At 41.8% G+C, this 18,224-nt stretch overlaps 1 protein-coding gene across 5 annotated transcripts in view; it reads right to left on the reverse strand.

Moving 5' to 3' along the window:
- Positions 1-340: 340 nt before the first annotated feature.
- Positions 341-18,224, reverse strand: part of mpp3a (MAGUK p55 scaffold protein 3a) — a 35,779-nt gene continuing 17,895 nt past the window's right edge. Inside the window, exons 9-20 of one of the 5 annotated variants that reach the window (XM_049561985.1) lie at positions 14,592-14,666; positions 14,249-14,445; positions 11,374-11,438; positions 10,460-10,480; positions 9,379-9,420; positions 6,517-6,582; positions 5,683-5,838; positions 5,428-5,508; positions 5,246-5,339; positions 5,056-5,164; positions 4,681-4,809; positions 341-2,466 (exon numbers count right to left, since the gene is read on the reverse strand). In XM_049561985.1, the coding sequence (XP_049417942.1) occupies positions 2,287-2,466; positions 4,681-4,809; positions 5,056-5,164; positions 5,246-5,339; positions 5,428-5,508; positions 5,683-5,838; positions 6,517-6,582; positions 9,379-9,420; positions 10,460-10,480; positions 11,374-11,438; positions 14,249-14,445; positions 14,592-14,666 (1,215 nt within the window). In that variant the 3' untranslated portion in view covers positions 341-2,286. Of the gene's footprint in view, positions 2,467-4,680; positions 4,810-5,055; positions 5,340-5,427; positions 5,509-5,682; positions 5,839-6,516; positions 6,583-9,378; positions 9,421-10,459; positions 10,481-11,373; positions 11,439-14,248; positions 14,446-14,591; positions 14,667-18,224 lie in introns of all 5 variants that reach the window. The other 4 variants (XM_049561983.1, XM_049561986.1, XM_049561982.1 and 1 more) reach the window with 4 other exon arrangements.

Consider the following 18,224-nt stretch of genomic DNA (forward strand, 5'->3'; position numbering starts at 1 on the left):
ATATGCTATAACAAATTTATTGTATAGTATGTTATAAATAGTCATAAAAATACAACAGTGTTTAAAAATGCATTAAAAATGTCATATTATAGTATGTTATTGAAAAAATGTGTCAGTGTATAGACATAATATTCCTCTGAACTAATGTACATTTTTTTCTTGAGCTAATCTCATTCAAACAATGATGAAGTGGACACAAGCTCAAGATTCGAGCTTAGTTTTGGAGGCACACATCAATGTCAGAGGAAACTGCATGCTTTCATAGGCAGAGGAGCAAACACCGTATTGCAAACACTAAAAAAAGAATTATTCTGGTCAGATACCAAACATTTGACTCAGCTAGCTTTATTATGGCACTTTGTACAGGTCACATTACAACTCAACATTCTGGGTTTCTTGGTTCATACAGAACATGAAGAGATCAAGAGAACATTGTATGTTTAGAAAAATAACCAAGGATCTGGAAGCAGCTTCATTTTAACTGCACACATACAGTGTAGGAGTGATAGGTTCTGCCCATGTGAATATTTGGTGGTTGTAATAGTTTCTCCTCTCCATGCTCTGTGAAAAGCTCCTTTCCTAAGCAATTTCAGTATAAAGCGATGAGGGACAAAATCCTTCCTCTGTCTAACATTTAGTGAAGTTCAGCTGAGGTGTCAGCAGTCTGAGTTAGCTATGTGTTTCCCTTTCAAAGTTAGTACAAACTTTTTGTTTGGCCAGCCTTTGCAGAGGGACAGCAACTTTGGAACCAACCAACTTGATTTGGCTCACTTGGCTTCAGCCCTGTATAAGCTTGGGCTTAACTTCTGAATGCATTTGTACATGGAATGAGGACTGTGGATTTAGTCCCCCATCACTTTCATTAAACTTGTGTTAGGATGGGATGTTTGCACACCCAGTAGAGAGACAAGGAACAGTTACTACAACCAAGAACTCTGTCAATGTACATATGGGGCATGTTAACCAACACTCAAAACTTTGTCTGCCCTCACAAAAGAAAAGACAAAATGAAGTCCTTTCAATTAAGAAGCTGTAAGCAGAGAATATTTGGCATTTATGCTTGATAAATTAATTAACCAACAGTTACTAATAATTATCTGTTAATCAATTTATCATCAAATTGTTTCAATTCTGATTTGAAATCAGTGGATATGAGGTCTCCCGTCTCCAAACCATTTCTGACATCAATAAAGCAAAACCCTGATTATCAAAGAAAACAGACATCTAGTACCTGCCTCTTCTTCAGCAGTCAAAAATACAGATATGTGCAAGGAAACTGTACAAAACCCATTCCTCTACATAAAAGGAGCATCTCAGGTTGGTGTACGTAAACATACACTGTGACATCCATCCACACATACTTTGTGCACGGCGTTATTCTACACACAAACAGATGTGGGTTCCAAGGGATCGAAGGTAAACAGGTTGCATTGAAGTGCTACGAGATCTTTCGTTGGCACACGAGGAGTAAACATTTACAGTATTTACATCTGAGATTAAATAATAAGTTTTCATGCGTTTCCTAAAAACAAACTGTATCGTAGAAAATAAAGTTCTCACATTCCATTTGAATATTTTGTTTAGTGTGGAAATTATATTTAGCAAAAAGAACAAATGGCATTCACTTGACTTTACATGATCATTTCTCCTGTTCTGCTGAATGTATGCTTGGTTCTTATACTGTACAGGATGCATGAGCAGTAAGAATTAACAGGAAGCATTCTGCGATTGGCATTGAGTTGAATAAAACTGTAAACCTAAAAAAACCATGCTACTAAAGGTACTCCAACAAGAGTCACGATAAAGCTGACTGACTGAGCAATCCTCTGAGTGGGATCCCAAACCTGCCACACTCTAGTGAGCAACGCAGCTAGAAAGAGTGACAGTGTGAGGAATAAAACACTTCTATAACTACAAACTTGCATCTATCCTTTGTCTTTGACGTCGACGAATAAATTAAAACCGAACCTGAATAAATACGACTTGAAGTGACAGTAAGACTGTGATTTCTGGGCCAAGAGAGCTGTCGATCTGCTGCAACACCCCAGATAACGAGGTGTTCCTCTGGCATCATCCTCACCCTTTGGTGCCACAGTTGATGGCTGTCTGACCAGCCCTGCATCAGTCAGTTTAAGAGAGTTCAGCAGACTCCCAGGCTGGCCAGCAGGCCTGTTAGGGGGGCGGGGGTGGGGGCAAGGATCAGCTGCTCATTAGGGGAGGACCAGTGCAGGATTTGGGTGGGCTGACTGTGAAGTTCTTCTGGAAGATGCAGGAGGGGAGGAAAGTTTAGGTCCGCACCCAGCTGATAGGCACCCAGAAGGACTCCCGCTCCAGCCTCTCCAGGATACCTCGCAGTTCTGCACAGGCACTGGCTGAGTCCTCCTTGATCAGGACCCGATCCACCAGGTGTCCATACTGCTGATCGATCTGAATGGCAGACTGACGCATCTCCTGGAGGTCTTCATCCTGTTGCAGACAGCAAAATGAAAACATTTCAGTAAAAAGAGAGACACATACAGGAGCTAAACCAGCCCATTTCACAAAAACTAATCTTAACTACCAGTGGTGGGAGATGTATTCAGATCCTTTATGTAAGTAAAAGTAGCAGTACTACACTCTTTAATGTTCCACTAAAGGTAAAAGTCCTGCATTCAAAAACTTACTTAAAGGAAATGGCCACTTAAGAATGAAAATACAGACCGTACTTACTGACCCTCATGCCGACAAGAAGTCCAGTGTAGTTTTTTAATCCACAAAACTTGTTCGGGGTATCAGAGGATAACAGCTAGCCGGATAACAGCTACACTTGAAGTGCATGGAACCCACATTTTGAAAATGTAATAAAACTCCGCTAACGCATTTCAAAAACGTCAGAACGGCTTGTAATCCAAGTGCCCTGAAGCCACAGCATGCAAAATTGACTTGAAAAGACGTAATTTACTCACTTTACTCACTTTTATAGTAGTCTCGCTCACCAGACCTTTCTCAAGAAAAGAAAGGTCTGGCTGGGCCGACTCTCACTTTGAGATTGGAGAAAAAAACGCCCCGGCTGCTTGTATTTCTTTCAACCAATCACAATCGTTCTGGGCAATGCCACAGCAACGGTGTGCTTGCAAAAATATTGCCGGGGGGAAACAGGTTTTGGTGTAATACGCCCACAAAAATGTCGCCTACAGGACGCGAACCATGGCAGAAAAATGGCTACATCCCCGCAAGATCAAACACCGCAAAAGTTAGTAAAGGACGTGCTGAAAACGGTTGAAAACTGCTACACAACCGGAGGTGGTAGGGTGGGACTTCAGTGGGTGGCTCGTTCCACCCAATGAGAGGCTGATATGCAGCAAACTTCTGCCCACTCAGACTACGTTTATAGCATCATTTCTCACCGTGGTAAGTTAGCCTGTGCTGCAGGCGTGCTGTCTTTACATGGCAACTCAGTTCTCGAGTCTCACGTGAGTTGCCATGTAAACACAGCATGCCTGCAGGGCAGGCTACTTGACCACAGTAAGAAATGATGCTATAAAAGTGGAGTAAATTACGTCTTTTCAAGTCAATTTCGCATGCTGCGGCTTCAGAGCACTTGGATTACGACGGACGAGCCGTTCTGACGTTTTTGAAATGCATTCACGAAATTTTATTACATTTTCAAAATGTGGGTTCCATGCACTTCAAGTGTAGCTGTTATTCTGGCTAGCTGTTATCCTCCAGTACCCCGAACAAGTTTTGTGGATTAAAAAAGTTTAAAAGATTAAAAGTATGTAGGAATTATTTCCAAAATATATTTAAAGTATAAAAAGTACTCATTTTGGAGTAAAAGAGTAAGAAGAAGAAGAAGAAGAAGAAGAAGCTTATATGTTGACTAGACTGTCTGTTCTGGGGGCCTTTTTTCATTTTTGTATTTATTCCTTTTGTATATCTATATATCTATCTATATATAATTTTCACTGTCAGTTTTAATGTGCTTATTTATTCAAATGTAATTTTATTATTTTGACAGTTTTTTGGTGGATTGAGACTGGTGCTGTACACCCTCTTGTACGGATTTCTATTATCTTGTTTGTATTATTTTTGTTAGTGAAGACTGAATGTCTGACTTGACATCTACCGTCATGTACCACCCTACCAAAAAACAAAAAAAAATTCAATTACAAAAAAAGAAGACAAAACTTTATTTGTATAGTGCTTCTCATGAAAATAGACATCATACAATCATAAAATTGTAAAACCATAAATCATAAAATCAAGTAAAATACAATATGTAAAAAGAGTTGCAGCTGTGTGAAAAGTACACAACAGAAAAACTACACACACACACACACACACACACACACACACACACACACACACACACACTCACCTACTTCTGTATACATATAAGTTCACTGTTTATTTCTTATCTCTGTTCAGCTTTTTATGTCCTTGTTTTTAGCTGTATGTATATTGCTATATATTTGTCAAAGGATTTGGGACTGTGTGTAAGTGCTTTGAGAGCAACTTCAAACACATGTAATTGGCCAATAAAGCTGATACTTAATTGTCCAACTGCTCCCTTAAATAGTATATGATATTTACTGCTGCACAATGGATTAAGGAACAATAAGAACTTCAAAAAATAGATTTACTCCTTCTTAGCCACTGAAGTGAGACTCTATTATTGCCAAGAGAAAATTTAGGACTCACTGTAATGCGTCCATGCTCTCCCCCTCCTGGTGAAGTGGCAGCACTGCGGCGACGTCTGCTCTCAGGAACACGGGGTTTGACGAATATTACATAGGGCTTGAACTCTGCTGTCCGCAGCCTCTTCAGGGCCTGGAGTGATGGAGGATTTACATACAAGAGAGCAAACAGAGGTCAGAAATCAGACATGACAGGAGAGAGTCAACAGTGATACATCAGCCTCTCCACATACAGAGCTGATGTGACTGCCTGCCCTCATGTACAATCTGCAGACTGCTGCTGCCTGCAGGATCTCTAGCTCATGATATGTTATGATAGTCTGATGCATTTGGATGTGCATTAAACAAGATCAGTCAGTGGTTGTGACGTGACACCTACCTCTGGCTGCACATCCACTATACACATCTTATTCTTTGCCTGTACAGAGCGGATAGCCTCTATACTCGTGCCGTACTGGTTCTCCTTGTATTCCCCATGCTCTATGAATCTACGGAGAAACAACAAAACTTTCAGCAGGGTACAAATCACATAAAGACACAGAAGTGACACAGTCACAGTGTAAACATACTTGTTGTTTAAAGCATCTGTGTCAAATTGCTGTTTGGTGACAAAGTGGTACTCCACACCCTCCTTCTCATGAGGCTTCTTGGGCCTGGTGGTATCTGTGAGCACAGGAAAAAGGAATTTACTTGTATTTGTAGTGTAATGTGTGCTCATTGATAAGTTAAGCGTGTACAAAGTATGACTTACGTGGCACAGCCACTGCAAAACGATGTGGGTTTTCAGCAATCACCCGCTGTTTGAGTTCATTGATTCGTGCTCCCAGAGAACCTTTGCAAACAGATTGTGGGTTCAAGAAGAGATTAGAAAAGCAATAGTTAACTACAGTGTGTTAAAAAAGCTGTAAGAAATGGGTCATTGGTATGTTGCAACACATGCTCTGATCCACTAGGTGTCACTATCATCACAGGGGAACATTTATATCTGTCAGTGGCTTAGTCTCACCAATCAGAACCACCAGACGCGGCCTCTCATTGGGCCTCTGCTGGTAGCGGGTCACCTCTTCATAAGTCAGGAAGTCAGGGTCTCCTGGATCAGAGCCCTCTCCGGAGGATCCTTGTCTGTCCTTACGACTCAGCCGGAAACTCCTCCGTAAACCAGCTACATCAAGGTAGGGGTGGGAGGAAAGAAGGAGCAGAAATAAAAAAGTTCTTTTGTCAGATGTCAGGAAGCATGAAGTTATTTACACAAGATAACATAAGTACACTCACTTGCAGGTGTTATTTGCATTTAAAAAGTTCTTAGATAAGTGCAGTGAGCAAATGCAAAAGCAACGTTTCAAATAAGACCAACCCACTGATAATCATGCATTAAAAAACCTTTGCAAATAGTGCACAGGGACGAAAATAGCTCACTCTTATCTGAAGTGTAAACACCTGATAGTATGAGATATTAGCTGAACTTAGAGCTAATTTGACGTCATGCTTCAACTAAACATTGCATTACATGCAGCTGATAGTAAACACATCAGGTGAAGCAGACTCTTTTATACAAAACATTCCTTAAATTCAGTTTTAAAAAGTGATTAAATCTCTTTCAGCAGTTTGAAACAGATCTCAGTGACCCAAAAATACACATCATTTTCCAACATTATGGTCCAAATAAGGCATGCTGCTTTGAAACGAGGCTACAGTGCTGAGGCAGGACAGACAGGACAGCCTGGCCCTGAGAAACACCACGTCAATATTTGTGACTAGAAATCAGGGTCTCCCATGGCCAGGACTGTCTGTATCCCCCCATCAGTGGTGTGTACCTGAGGGAATGAGCCGGGCACTGTACCTGAATAAAATTCCCAGGAAAACACCTGGCCACAGGAGGGCGCCACTGCTTTACACTTAGGAGAGACTATAACTGGCGTTAGAGCATCACACAACCCAGCCTCACACCTCCACACAGGGTGAACGAGCAGCAAACGTGCCTGGTTGAGTGTGCAATGCGTCCAACGCTTGCAGGGCCCTCATGAGGGGGTCAGGGAGGGTGTTTTGGGGAAGGGGAAAGCAGTACACTGACCACAGGACAGCAGCAGTTAGTTAGATGCAGGGCAGGAGGGGAGGGAGGTTTAGGAGGATCCAAACACTGCAAGGTAGAGGGGGGGGGGGGCGAGCGGAGGGATGGAGGGGAGGGTTTTACAGCTCCAAGCAGAGTGCATGATAGGAAGCACAAATACTGTTTTGATCATGTATTTTGTGTTACAGAAGGGAGAAGGTGCTGATAAGCTTTCAGGTGTGTTTAGATCGCTCCTTGTGCTCATCATCATTCCAGCAGCTCACAGGATGTGGGGGAGTAAACAGGGGTCAGGTTGGGCTGAAGAAGGGTGAGGGAGGGGAGGCCAGTGGAAGGCTAGAGAGGGGTTGAGGATAAAGGGGACTTACATATGCCCTTCACCCAGATTGGAATTTTAAGCTTGTTATTCACAACATAAAGAAGCCTTTCTACCCATTTTAGTGCAGTAAGTATCAACATTTCCCATTACTGTACCTTTTTTTTTTTTTTTTTTTACAGGTCCGTACTTTCCTAATCATTTGCGAAAAAAAATTCCTGGAGAGAACCATCATTTGGTACTACAATAGGAATTAATCTTGAAAGAAGAGCTCCATTTCATCCCAAGTGGATATTCGTGTATTTATATTTATCCTGTGCACTAACATTTGTTTGAAAATAATTGCGAGGTTAGGGTTTGGGCAGTGTCATGGTCTTACAATATACCGGCATATTTAAAAATCTTAAAGGTATGATTTTCAATACCATCAAAAATACAGATGCTTCTTTTTTATTAAACTGATACGGACACGCTGTAATGAGCTATTGTAGTGCACAGCATGTGCCACCAGAGGTCAGTGTCTACAGATAAAGCTAGCAGCTGAGCTGAAAAAGGTGGTGCTTGGGAGTGGTGGGGATAATGTTACAGGACTAGTGAAAAGGAAAAATGCCCCTGCCCCCATTTGGGAGTAATGCCATATATAACTTTATCTTCAGATGACTTCTTCGACTACAAGAGCAGTTCATTAGCCACATGATCTTATTCATCACATCATCTCTGTTCAGCCCTCTATTGTTTCTGTATCCGCCATGACAACAAGTGACAGTGGGTCCTCTCGCAAGAAGGGCACTTATTTCCTATTTATTCATTATTCTATGGGCCATAAGTATTTGAACCCAGCAAGACTTCTCAAAGTAGACTAACTACACATACAAAACACAGCATTGTAAGCCTGACAGTGATACATATGCTACAATGAGTTTTATCATCAGCATCTTAGCTTTTACAGTATTTTTCATGTGTGTATCATCACATACCGTATACCTCTGCAAAATATTAAGAAGGAATGAAAAAATAAATACCAGCCAAAGCTAGCAAAAGTGTGGACATGAGCCACACGACTTGGACTTGATCCACAAATCTGATGACTTTAGACTCAACTTGACAAAATCAAAAAAGACTTGCAACTCGACTTAGACTTTAACACCAATGACTCATGGCTTCACTTGGACTTGAGTGTTTTGACTTGAAAATACTTGATACCTTCCCCGAAGCCCAAAGATTGAAAAGTATGCTGTTTAAAAAGTGTGCCACAAATCAGTTCATTTCAAGCGAATAAACTAACGCTAAGGCTATGCCTTGCCAGCAAGTCTATACTTCATTCCTCAGATCCACTTTGTTTGGACAAATCCAACAGCATCCAATCAAGCTGCAGGAGCATCATTTGGGAAAAAAAATAGCATACAAAAACTATGTGGTTATCAGTGGTGAAAAACAAAGAATTGCAGAATGCAAAACGTGTGGGCCTCAATCTAACAACTTCCAACAAACTTATTTTAATGAATAAATAAATACTGAAAAAAGCATTCAGGATTTTCATTACTGTGTTAAAATGGTATTATATTTAGTAAAGAGCATATTGTGACTTGTTTTGGACTCTGAACTTGTCAGTCTTGACTTGGGACTTGAGTGCAAAGACTTGAGACTTACTTGTGACCTGAAAATCAGTGACTTGATCCCACCCCTGATTTATTGTACTAACTGTTTCAACTGAAGACTGTCTCTCTTTACTCTGTAAGTAGCGCCAAATGACAGAGTGCTTTTCAGGACACTTCCTGAGACATGATTAGAAAATGATAGACTCATAACTCATAACAAATTCTGCACTAATCACATCCATCGCTTTATTTTTAATGTAATACGGTCTAAGTCTGTTTTGCTTCTATACTGTGATATCTGACGCATCCCTGAACTATCTGTTAACTCTAATTATGCAGTGGAGTCTCTGAAGAGGCAGATCTGTTACTGGCACCATCAGAAGTGTGAGACAATATTTCCTACACATTTTTTTCTGCAGTCAGATTTGATATAAACACTTGTGATGTTTTTTCTACACCTGCACATGTTTTCCCTTCGCCCTAAATAAATCAGATCGCTCCTCATCCATCTTCCTCCTTTGACATTGTCTTTGACCCCGTCTCTTGACCCTTCACCCCCTTCCTTTTATGCCTCAACCCCCGGCCCCAGACAGGTCAACCCTACACAAGCAGTCATTTTGACCCCCAGCCCAGAAGCACCCAGGGACCCAGTGCACAGCCAGGCTGCAGCAGGCAAAGAGCAGATAGGGAGAAGGAGGTGGAGAAAGATGTGCACGCTCTCACCTATGTACTGTCCATTGAAATAGCCCTCACAGTCACAGTCCTCTGTAGGGAGGCAAGCAGGGAAAAGAGGGGGTAAGCACAGGGTAAGAGACCTGGAAGAGTTAAGGAGTAAGGGGAGGTGGAGGAGTCAAATAGGGTGGGGCGGGCCATAGGGCGCTGGAGAGGGCAGGCGGGGCAGACAGGCAGCAGGCAGGCAGACGGCAAGAGGCGAGAGTGGAGGGGCAGCCAAGAGATAATGAAGGAACGTTGTTGGAGGCAACAGCCGCTAACAAAGGTTTGATGAAGAGGCTTGACATTACGAGAGGAGAGGAGAGCAGAAGAAAGGAGAGAAAAAAATGGCTCCTTCATCTGGAGAGGAGCCAGCTGTGAGCCGAGTCTCTGTGACCCATACACACACACACGTAAACAAGTCTCGCCTCCCCAAAGATTCACAGCTGAGGTACAAACTGTCTCACATACAGAAACCTACAAATGCACAACCCCAAAACAAAAGACAAATGTTTACTTTTAATCATCTATGTCTCGATTCTGGCCTTGTATGATGAGACGCGCTGATGGCAGACAGAAAACAGACTAATGATGGATGAGGAAAAGTCTGTTACAGAACAGAAACAGGAGGAAACAACATAAAAACAGCAGCTGGAACTGTAGCAGAGCAAAAGATGAGGAGTGGAAAACAGAACAAGAGATAATAGGGACTGACGATGACGCAAAAGAAAAGACGAGCTATTGTTATCTTTAACAACCTCTGCTTAGTTGGGCTAAAGTCTCCAGAGATGCTGTTCTGCCTGCACATCACCTGGTACAACACACACACGCAGAAAAACACATACACACACACAAAAGCTAAGCAAAGAATCTCTATTCTAGTCTGGTGCACTAACAGCAGGAGGGGAGGAATTAAGCTGGAAGCGGTAGAAATCCCAAATGGACACCCTACTAGTACACATGCAAGCTACACACACACACACACACACACTGAGGCTTTGAGGCCTCTAAGAACATTTTCCATTGTGTGTTTTGTGTGATGATGTGTTTGTTGTTCTACATGAATCATGTTTGTTGCTGCACATGCACCCACCTTTATCACATCCTTGGTCATCTGATATAGTTGCAACAAGGAGAAACAGAGTGTAAAACATTAGAGGAGGTAAAAGTGTCATGCTGCTGTTGACGACACATAAAAGAGTGAGATTTAAAAATGTATGAAATGAGGATTTCAAATTTGAAGAGATTTATTGCCGTCGTCAGTGACGTCACAGACGAGACACGGGAGGGGGATCCACATTTAAAGGGCCCCTGCTGGGATTTAGGGGAATTAATCAGAGAGCTGGAGGAGCGTGGAGGGAGGCCGAGACAGAAGAGTCCCCGCAGGCTTGCTGCTGCGTGGCGTAGCAGGGCTAGCTGCCACACCGCTAAGCTCTTGTTGTCTCCCCGTGGCTCAGGCCTAATCGGATCGCCTGCAGCTTACGCGCCACGAAGAGCCACCACTCACATTATCCACTCACCTGGCGGGTTTACACGCCGTCGCTATAGTATCAAGTGAGAAAGTGAGAATTGTAATATATTGTTGGGGCTTTGTTTCTCAGTGGGCGCAGCTTGTAGCACTGTCTGGATCTACTTAAGCTGCTCGCTGGCCAGATGGACCAAACATGAAAGAGATTAATTCATATCTGTGATCCCTCCCTCCGTCTCTGTGCCCCTCCATCTCTCTCTCATCCCTTTTTAAAAAAATGTCCACATAGCAGCATGGAGAGGACGGACAATGAATACTAATGCCTCTGAGAATGCCAATTACCAGCACAAAAGGTCAATAAATGTCAATGAAAACATTGCTGCATTTATCCAGCGGAGATATTATTGTCCTATAATGACAGTGATCGAGTACATTAGCAGAGAAAGGAGGGCTGATAGTGGGAGATGCTGCGAGTAGTAAACTGTAATCATGAAATAATGCTGAGGGTGCAGAGAGAATCCCGGTAAGCAGAAACTTACAGACAGGCTTTTTAGGGGATTTTGGATTCGGGAGAGTGCCCATTTTCATCCTGTAGGCCAGTCGCCTGGAGATATGTGCAGCAGAACAAAGAGCCGGAGGGGACGGAGGCAGGAAGAGAATCATCAGGTCAGAAATACACAGTAAGCCAAGGGAGGGAGGGAATGTTAGAGAGGTGAAACAAAAGATTTAAACATGACAGAGAGAGAAACATACAACACTTAAGAACAGATTATGAGATAACAGGCTCCTGAGGACAAACATGTAAAGGGCCCCCCACCCCAACTAATAGATGTCACCAATTTGGCTATATTTCTTCATTCACAAATCCAATTTTTTTTTGCTCTGATGTGACACTGATTTGTTATTTTAGAGAGGTGTTCACACAGACTTTTTTTCAAATTAGAGTTGGGCCACTTTAACATGTGGTCCTAAATCTGATACATATCAAATCAATGGCCATGTGACCACTGTGAGAACAGTCATATCGGAATTCGTGTGTGTTTTTCCCACACATCTATGGTTTTTCCACGTTATCCTTAACTGTGCAGGCACAGATCGCTCACTCCATAGTGTCGGAGCAGTCTGCTGAAACTACAGAAGGCTGCTGAAGCCGTACCACTGCTGTTTTAGGCTGCCCCAGTCACCAGCCAATAGAGCAGCAACCGCCAAACACTTTCTAATGTTGACAGCTTGCCTACATGCTGTGACAGCCTGTTGTGAGGCGCCAACAGAGATATTGGAATGTAGCTTTGGACTTCCTAAAGTTTGGAGAAACTGTTCCTCTGTGAAACCCTCCACATCGCGGACCCACCACTCCTAGCTATAGCTATGGCTTTTGTGTTACTTTGTCTTCTCACCCTCATGCCATTGTTCCGACGGCTCATAATCCTGAAGCCTCAATATTTCGGAAAATGTCACATAACACAACAGTCCCGAAAACAAACAGCGGTCCAGTAATGTTAATCTGCATAATAATTGGCCGTGTGCCTCTGTTCTGGAGTGTGCCGTTTGAGTAACAGCCCTTTGGAACAATGGACAAGACGAACTATCATCTGACATCTGACATTTACCCAAACAAATGTTTTGCAAATGCAAATGTGTTGCTTTTTGTTGTTGTTCCAACTTGCATGTGAGTAATGTTATTGGTTGCATATGAGGCGTTTCAGGGCAGAGATCTGTTCACACTGATGTCAGATATGGATCACTTCAAACATGAATGTGAACTATCTTGGCAGAAAGATCAAATCAGGGGAAATAATCGGAATTAAGCAGTAAGCCCTGTAACGTGAACGTAGCCTTTGTCTTTTTTTATTGCCTCTACTTGGTCTTTTGCATCTCTAGTGTTTTTGTGTCTCTTTGGTGTCGTCTCCATCTATTTGTGGTCTTCTTACATCTCTTTGTGATTGTTTTATGTCTCTTTTAGGTCATTTAGTGGCTCCTTGTGGTGATTCTGTATCTGTGTGGTCTTTTTACATCTCATTTGGGTGTCTTCTAGGTAATTTTGTCACTATTTGATATTAGCCCCTTTTACACTGCCAGATTTTCTGTGAATGTTGGGCCATTTTGCCGGCAAGCTGTGAGCGTTTAGACACAGAGCCGGATTGGCAAGTTGATCCGAGGTGCCCAATTTTCCGCCTCGTAGGGTAGTCGTATTGGCGGAACCCTTTTAGTTTAAACAGACCGAAGCGGCCTTCCGCAACAGGAGGGGCTGTTGAAGACTTGTGGGAGGAGCTGTTGATGACGCCGCACGTGCGACCCACTAGTGGTGGATAAACAGGAAACAGCTGATAGCAGGAATTAGCAAGCAGCTAGTAGCAACACGTCACACGCTGAGCTACACGTTTTGTTACTTGCTCACGCCCCCCAATTTTGTTTTTATACTGCCAATGCTGAAAGAATACTGATTGAGCTTTCCTGCAAATTTGCACAATTCCTATCTAAAAAGGGCTTTTGTCTCCATCTCTTTGTGGTTGTTTTATGTCTTACAGTTATGCAGCACGCTGGCAAGCACAGGCCAGTGCACATCTTCACATCCACATCACATCCTGGTGGTGATTTTGGTTCTCTTTGTGATCACTTTTGTCTCTTTTAGGTAATATTATGTGGTTTTGGTGTCACCTCTTTTTGGTCACTGTATCACTGTGCGCTGTTTTTGTGTCTCTTCGTAGTATTGAGCGTTTTGCATCTCTGTAGCTGTTTTGCATCTCTTTGTAGCTGTTTAATTGACTTCCCAACAATAAATACAAACAGGCACTTCAAACAGAGGCTCTATGTGTGTTAGGCTCATTCAGTAATCCATTCATGATGACACTGCGTGATGTCAGTAAGCAGACCTGAGCTTATGCTACTTTTGTTAGCTCATGCTGATGCATTCAAAGACATTCCTCTCATTCATCATTGTTGTAGCTCCGAGCTCAGAGTGCAGCACGAACACACGGCATCAGCAGAAATAATGTTATTCCATCCTAAACATTATTTAACCTACAAAGCACAGCACGTGGGCTTCCCAGAGCTCGGACATCCCTCTGACCTGTGTCTTTCTCTGTGTTTAAGCTGTGGTTATTAATCCAACAGACGCTGCAGTGTTTGGCAGGGATCTCCCAGCCAGCTGAGATCATTTTACTGACGGATTATGACACTAACAGTATCAGCATGCGCCTATTCAAGGCTATGTTTCCATTTATTTATTTTTTCCTGCACTGCTTTGACGCTCCATCTAATCATAGTTGACCCTTCAAAGTGGAACACATGAACGTGGATTTAACAGATTACAAATGGAGGGATAAAATAAATATCAGCAGTGTGTGGGTGACCCGCACAGTCCTGGCACTGATCAGTTTACCACCACAGGTTGTTCCCCCCGGGTGCTCTCACCTCTCCTGGAACTGTTTGGAAGGGATGAGTCCGGCCCGCAGGTTGCTGTCTCCCACACGCTTTGCCTGCCACCACGTGGGGTCATCTTGGGTCACGACCTGCAGGATGTCTCCCCGCTTGAAGGGAAGTCCCGCTTCTTGGCAAGGCGTTGCTTTGTCTTCCAGCGGGATGTAATCAAACAAGGCTCTCATATACACCTGAAAAACACCAACCACTGATCAAGCACCATATTTAGATATTATTTATTGTAAATAAACATCGTTAAAGATTTCCTCCAGTCTGTTTCCTCTTAGCTGCAGTTCCACCGAGCATTCTCAGTCACTCCGTCAGTGCCTCATCTCACCTTGCTGTCCTTCAGTCGGTCCTCTTCTTTAATGGCAGGGATTATCTTTAGAGTGATGGAGCCCTGGGACTGGGACTAGATTACAAATAGACAGAGGAAGTAGGGGAGGGAGGAGTGTGACTGCAGGCTCCAATTAAAGACAAACACTAAGTATACTTGTCTTAAAAGGCTCCCTGAGGTGAATTTCACTTTTAATGGACTATCAGTGCACCCTGTTTATAAATAAATTAAAGATGGACAGAACATTTTAGGTGATGACTCACTCCTATCGTGATCCTACAGAAAATGGTCACCATTCCCTTGAGTTTATAATTTATCCACCACACTACATAGTAGAGTATGATAGGGTGTTAGGGTCATTGTAATAATGTAATGTAATTATAATAAAAAAATAATAAATATTCTGTGAAAAACTAAGAATTTCTGGGATTAAAGTGGTAAATTTACAAGTAAAAATGCACCCAATTTGATGCCAGGAAGTCAAGTGATATAGTATAAAAAGAAGGAAAGTCCACACAGGGAGGAAGGCATGGAGGATGAATGGGTTTGTGTCCTGTGTGAGTCACGTTGGCTGATTCTTTTTAGATTTAGTAGACTTATTATTTTTGGTTTATAGAAAGTATAAAGCGGCTGACTGGGTTAGGCTGTAAATTTGGGATTTTTTTCCTTGTAATTTTACCATTTTAATTAAGTATTTTTTCATGTAAATTTATGACTTTAATTTTGAAAAATTTTATTTTTGAATATCCTCGGAATATTACCCAGCTCCCTCCCGCTCTGTGCTTTATTTTTAAATTTTATATATATATACAGTACAGGCCAAAAGTTTGGACACACCTTCTCATTCAATGCGTTTTCTTTATTTTCATGACTATTTACATTGTAGATTCTCACTGAAGGCATCAAAACTATGAATGAACACATGTGGAGTTATGTACTTAACAAAAAAAGGTGAAATAAATGAAAACATGTTTTATATTCTAGTTTCTTCAAAATAGCCAGCCTTTGCTCTGATTACTGCTTTGCACACTCTTGGCATTCTCTCCATGAGCTGACTGACTGTGGAGGCCAGGTCATCTGCCGCAGCACTCCATCACTCTCCTTCTTGGTCAAGTAGCCCTTACACAGCCTGGAGGTGTGTTTGGGGTCATTGTCCTGTTGAAAAATAAATGATCGTCCAACTAAATGCAAACCGGATGGGATGGCATGTCGCTGCAGGATGCTGTGGTAGCCATGCTGGTTCAGTGTGCCTTCAATTTTGAATAAATCCCCACCAGTGTCACCAGCAAAACACCCCCACACCATCACACCTCCTCCTCCATGCTTCACAGTGGGAACCAGGCATGTGGAATCCATCCGTTCACCTTTTCTGCGTCTCACAAAGACACGGCGGTTGGAACCAAAGATCTCAAATTTGGACTCATCAGACCAAAGCACAGATTTCCACTGGTCTAATGTCCATTCCTTGTGTTTCTTGGCCCAAACAAATCTCTTCTGCTTGTTGCCTCTCCTTAGCAGTGGTTTCCTAGCAGCTATTTGACCATGAAGGCCTGATTCGCGCAGTCTCCTCTTAACACTTGTTCTAGAGATGGGTCTGCTGCTAGAACTCAGTGTGGCATTCATCTGGTCTCTGATCTGAGCTGCTGTTAACTTGCGATTTCTGAGGCTGGTGACTCGGATGAACTTATCCTCAGAAGCAGAGGTGACTCTTGGTCTTCCTTTCCTGGGTCGGTCCTCATGTCTGCCAGTTTCGTTGTAGCGCTTGATGGTTTTTGCGACTCCACTTGGGGACACATTTAAAGTTTTTGCAATTTTCCGGACTGACTGACCTTCATTTCTTAAAGTAATGATGGCCACTCGTTTTTCTTTACTTAGCTGATTGGTTCTTGCCATAATATGAATTTTAACAGTTGTCCAATAGGGCTGTCGGCTGTGTATTAACCTGACTTCTGTACAACACAACTGATGGTCCCAACCCCATTGATAAAGCAAGAAATTCCACTAATTAACCCTGATAAGGCACACCTGTGAAGTGGAAACCATTTCAGGTGACTACCTCTTGAAGCTCATGGAGAGAATGCCAAGAGTGTGCAAAGCAGTAATCAGAGCAAAGGGTGGCTATTTTGAAGAAACTAGAATATAAAACATGTTTTCATTTATTTCACCTTTTTTTGTTAAGTACATAACTCCACATGTGTTCATTCATAGTTTTGATGCCTTCAGTGAGAATCTACAATGTAAATAGTCATGAAAATAAAGAAAACGCATTGAATGAGAAGGTGTGTCCAAACTTTTGGCCTGTACTGTATATATATATACATATAAATATTTATGGTTGGTTACCTTATGATTATCAGTGACTTGCATTTCTCACTTACCAAACATTATATTTACCACTATAGCATATCTCCAGTTATGTTAAGTCCTAAAAGTCCTATGTTATGGCCTCAAAAGGTTGCAGCAAGTTTCTACATGCTGATCTAAAGTATTTAGGAAACCACTGGCCATTGACCTCTAGTGTCACAGAGCACCACTACAGTACAGGGGTTAAGATTCACTATATAGCAATATACTGCAATACTGTAAGCAAGGTGATATTTGGCATTCTTTCTTTAAATCTAATTTCAAAGTAACTGTCATACAAAAAAGATCAGACCACCATATGCATAAAAAAGTTTTTTATGCAATCAGAGGAGTGGGATCTACATTTGTATTTATTACAGTTCCATTAACAGTAAACATCATACGTCTACTCTATGGAACGGAAGCAACGGAATTAAAATTTGCATATATCAGTAAAAAAAAATAAATAACTGTGCTTGCAGGATGCTTTGGGAAAACAAATTATGAAAATTAAAACAAATGTAAACAATTAAAAATCCATAGTGTTTTAGTGGATTGATACGGTATCACAAACCATAATATCGTGAAACTCAAGTGCATTAATATTATCTTACACTACTACTCCTGACTGTGGCAAATACATCGTCTAGACCAGTGGTTCCCAACTGGTGGGTCGGGGTTCAAACGTGGGTTGCAGGTCCATTCTGAATGGGCGGCAAGTGACTCGCAAATGTGTCAAGTTTGTAAAAAATACACTTTATTTTGAAGCAAAGTGAATTTTTGGCACAAAGCTTTTATTGTGAAGTGCTGTTTTCTCCTGTAGAGTGATTGACTAATGAACAGCTACTTAACAGAAACAGCAAACTAGCTCAACAACATGAATAAACACAAGTATGACGCTGAATATATTAAACTGTGTGGACCTTGAAGTAATGACTAAGGAGAAATCTGGACCCCATGGTTGGACCAGTTGGGAACCACTGGTTTAGACTGTCTGTAGACATTAATGGTGATGATATAAAGTAAATCAGAACTATCTTTAGAACATCTGATTAACATTCAAGAAGTCCTGGTTTGCACTGTTTTGATTTACTTCCACAGATAATTACTAATATTATTTTCTTCTGAGTATACATCTGCTTAAAAGTGCAAATGACAGACTCGATTGTAAAAGCATCTCACCGTTATAAAGTTGCAGACCATAAGAAGCCAAAAAGGAAAGATATTATAATTTAGAATACCATCTATACACCTTTAGCACAATGTACACATTTCATATTTGGTAGCCAA

The sequence above is a fragment of the Epinephelus fuscoguttatus genome, linkage group LG19 (assembly GCF_011397635.1).
Source record: "Epinephelus fuscoguttatus linkage group LG19, E.fuscoguttatus.final_Chr_v1".
Lineage (NCBI taxonomy): Eukaryota > Metazoa > Chordata > Actinopteri > Perciformes > Serranidae > Epinephelus > Epinephelus fuscoguttatus.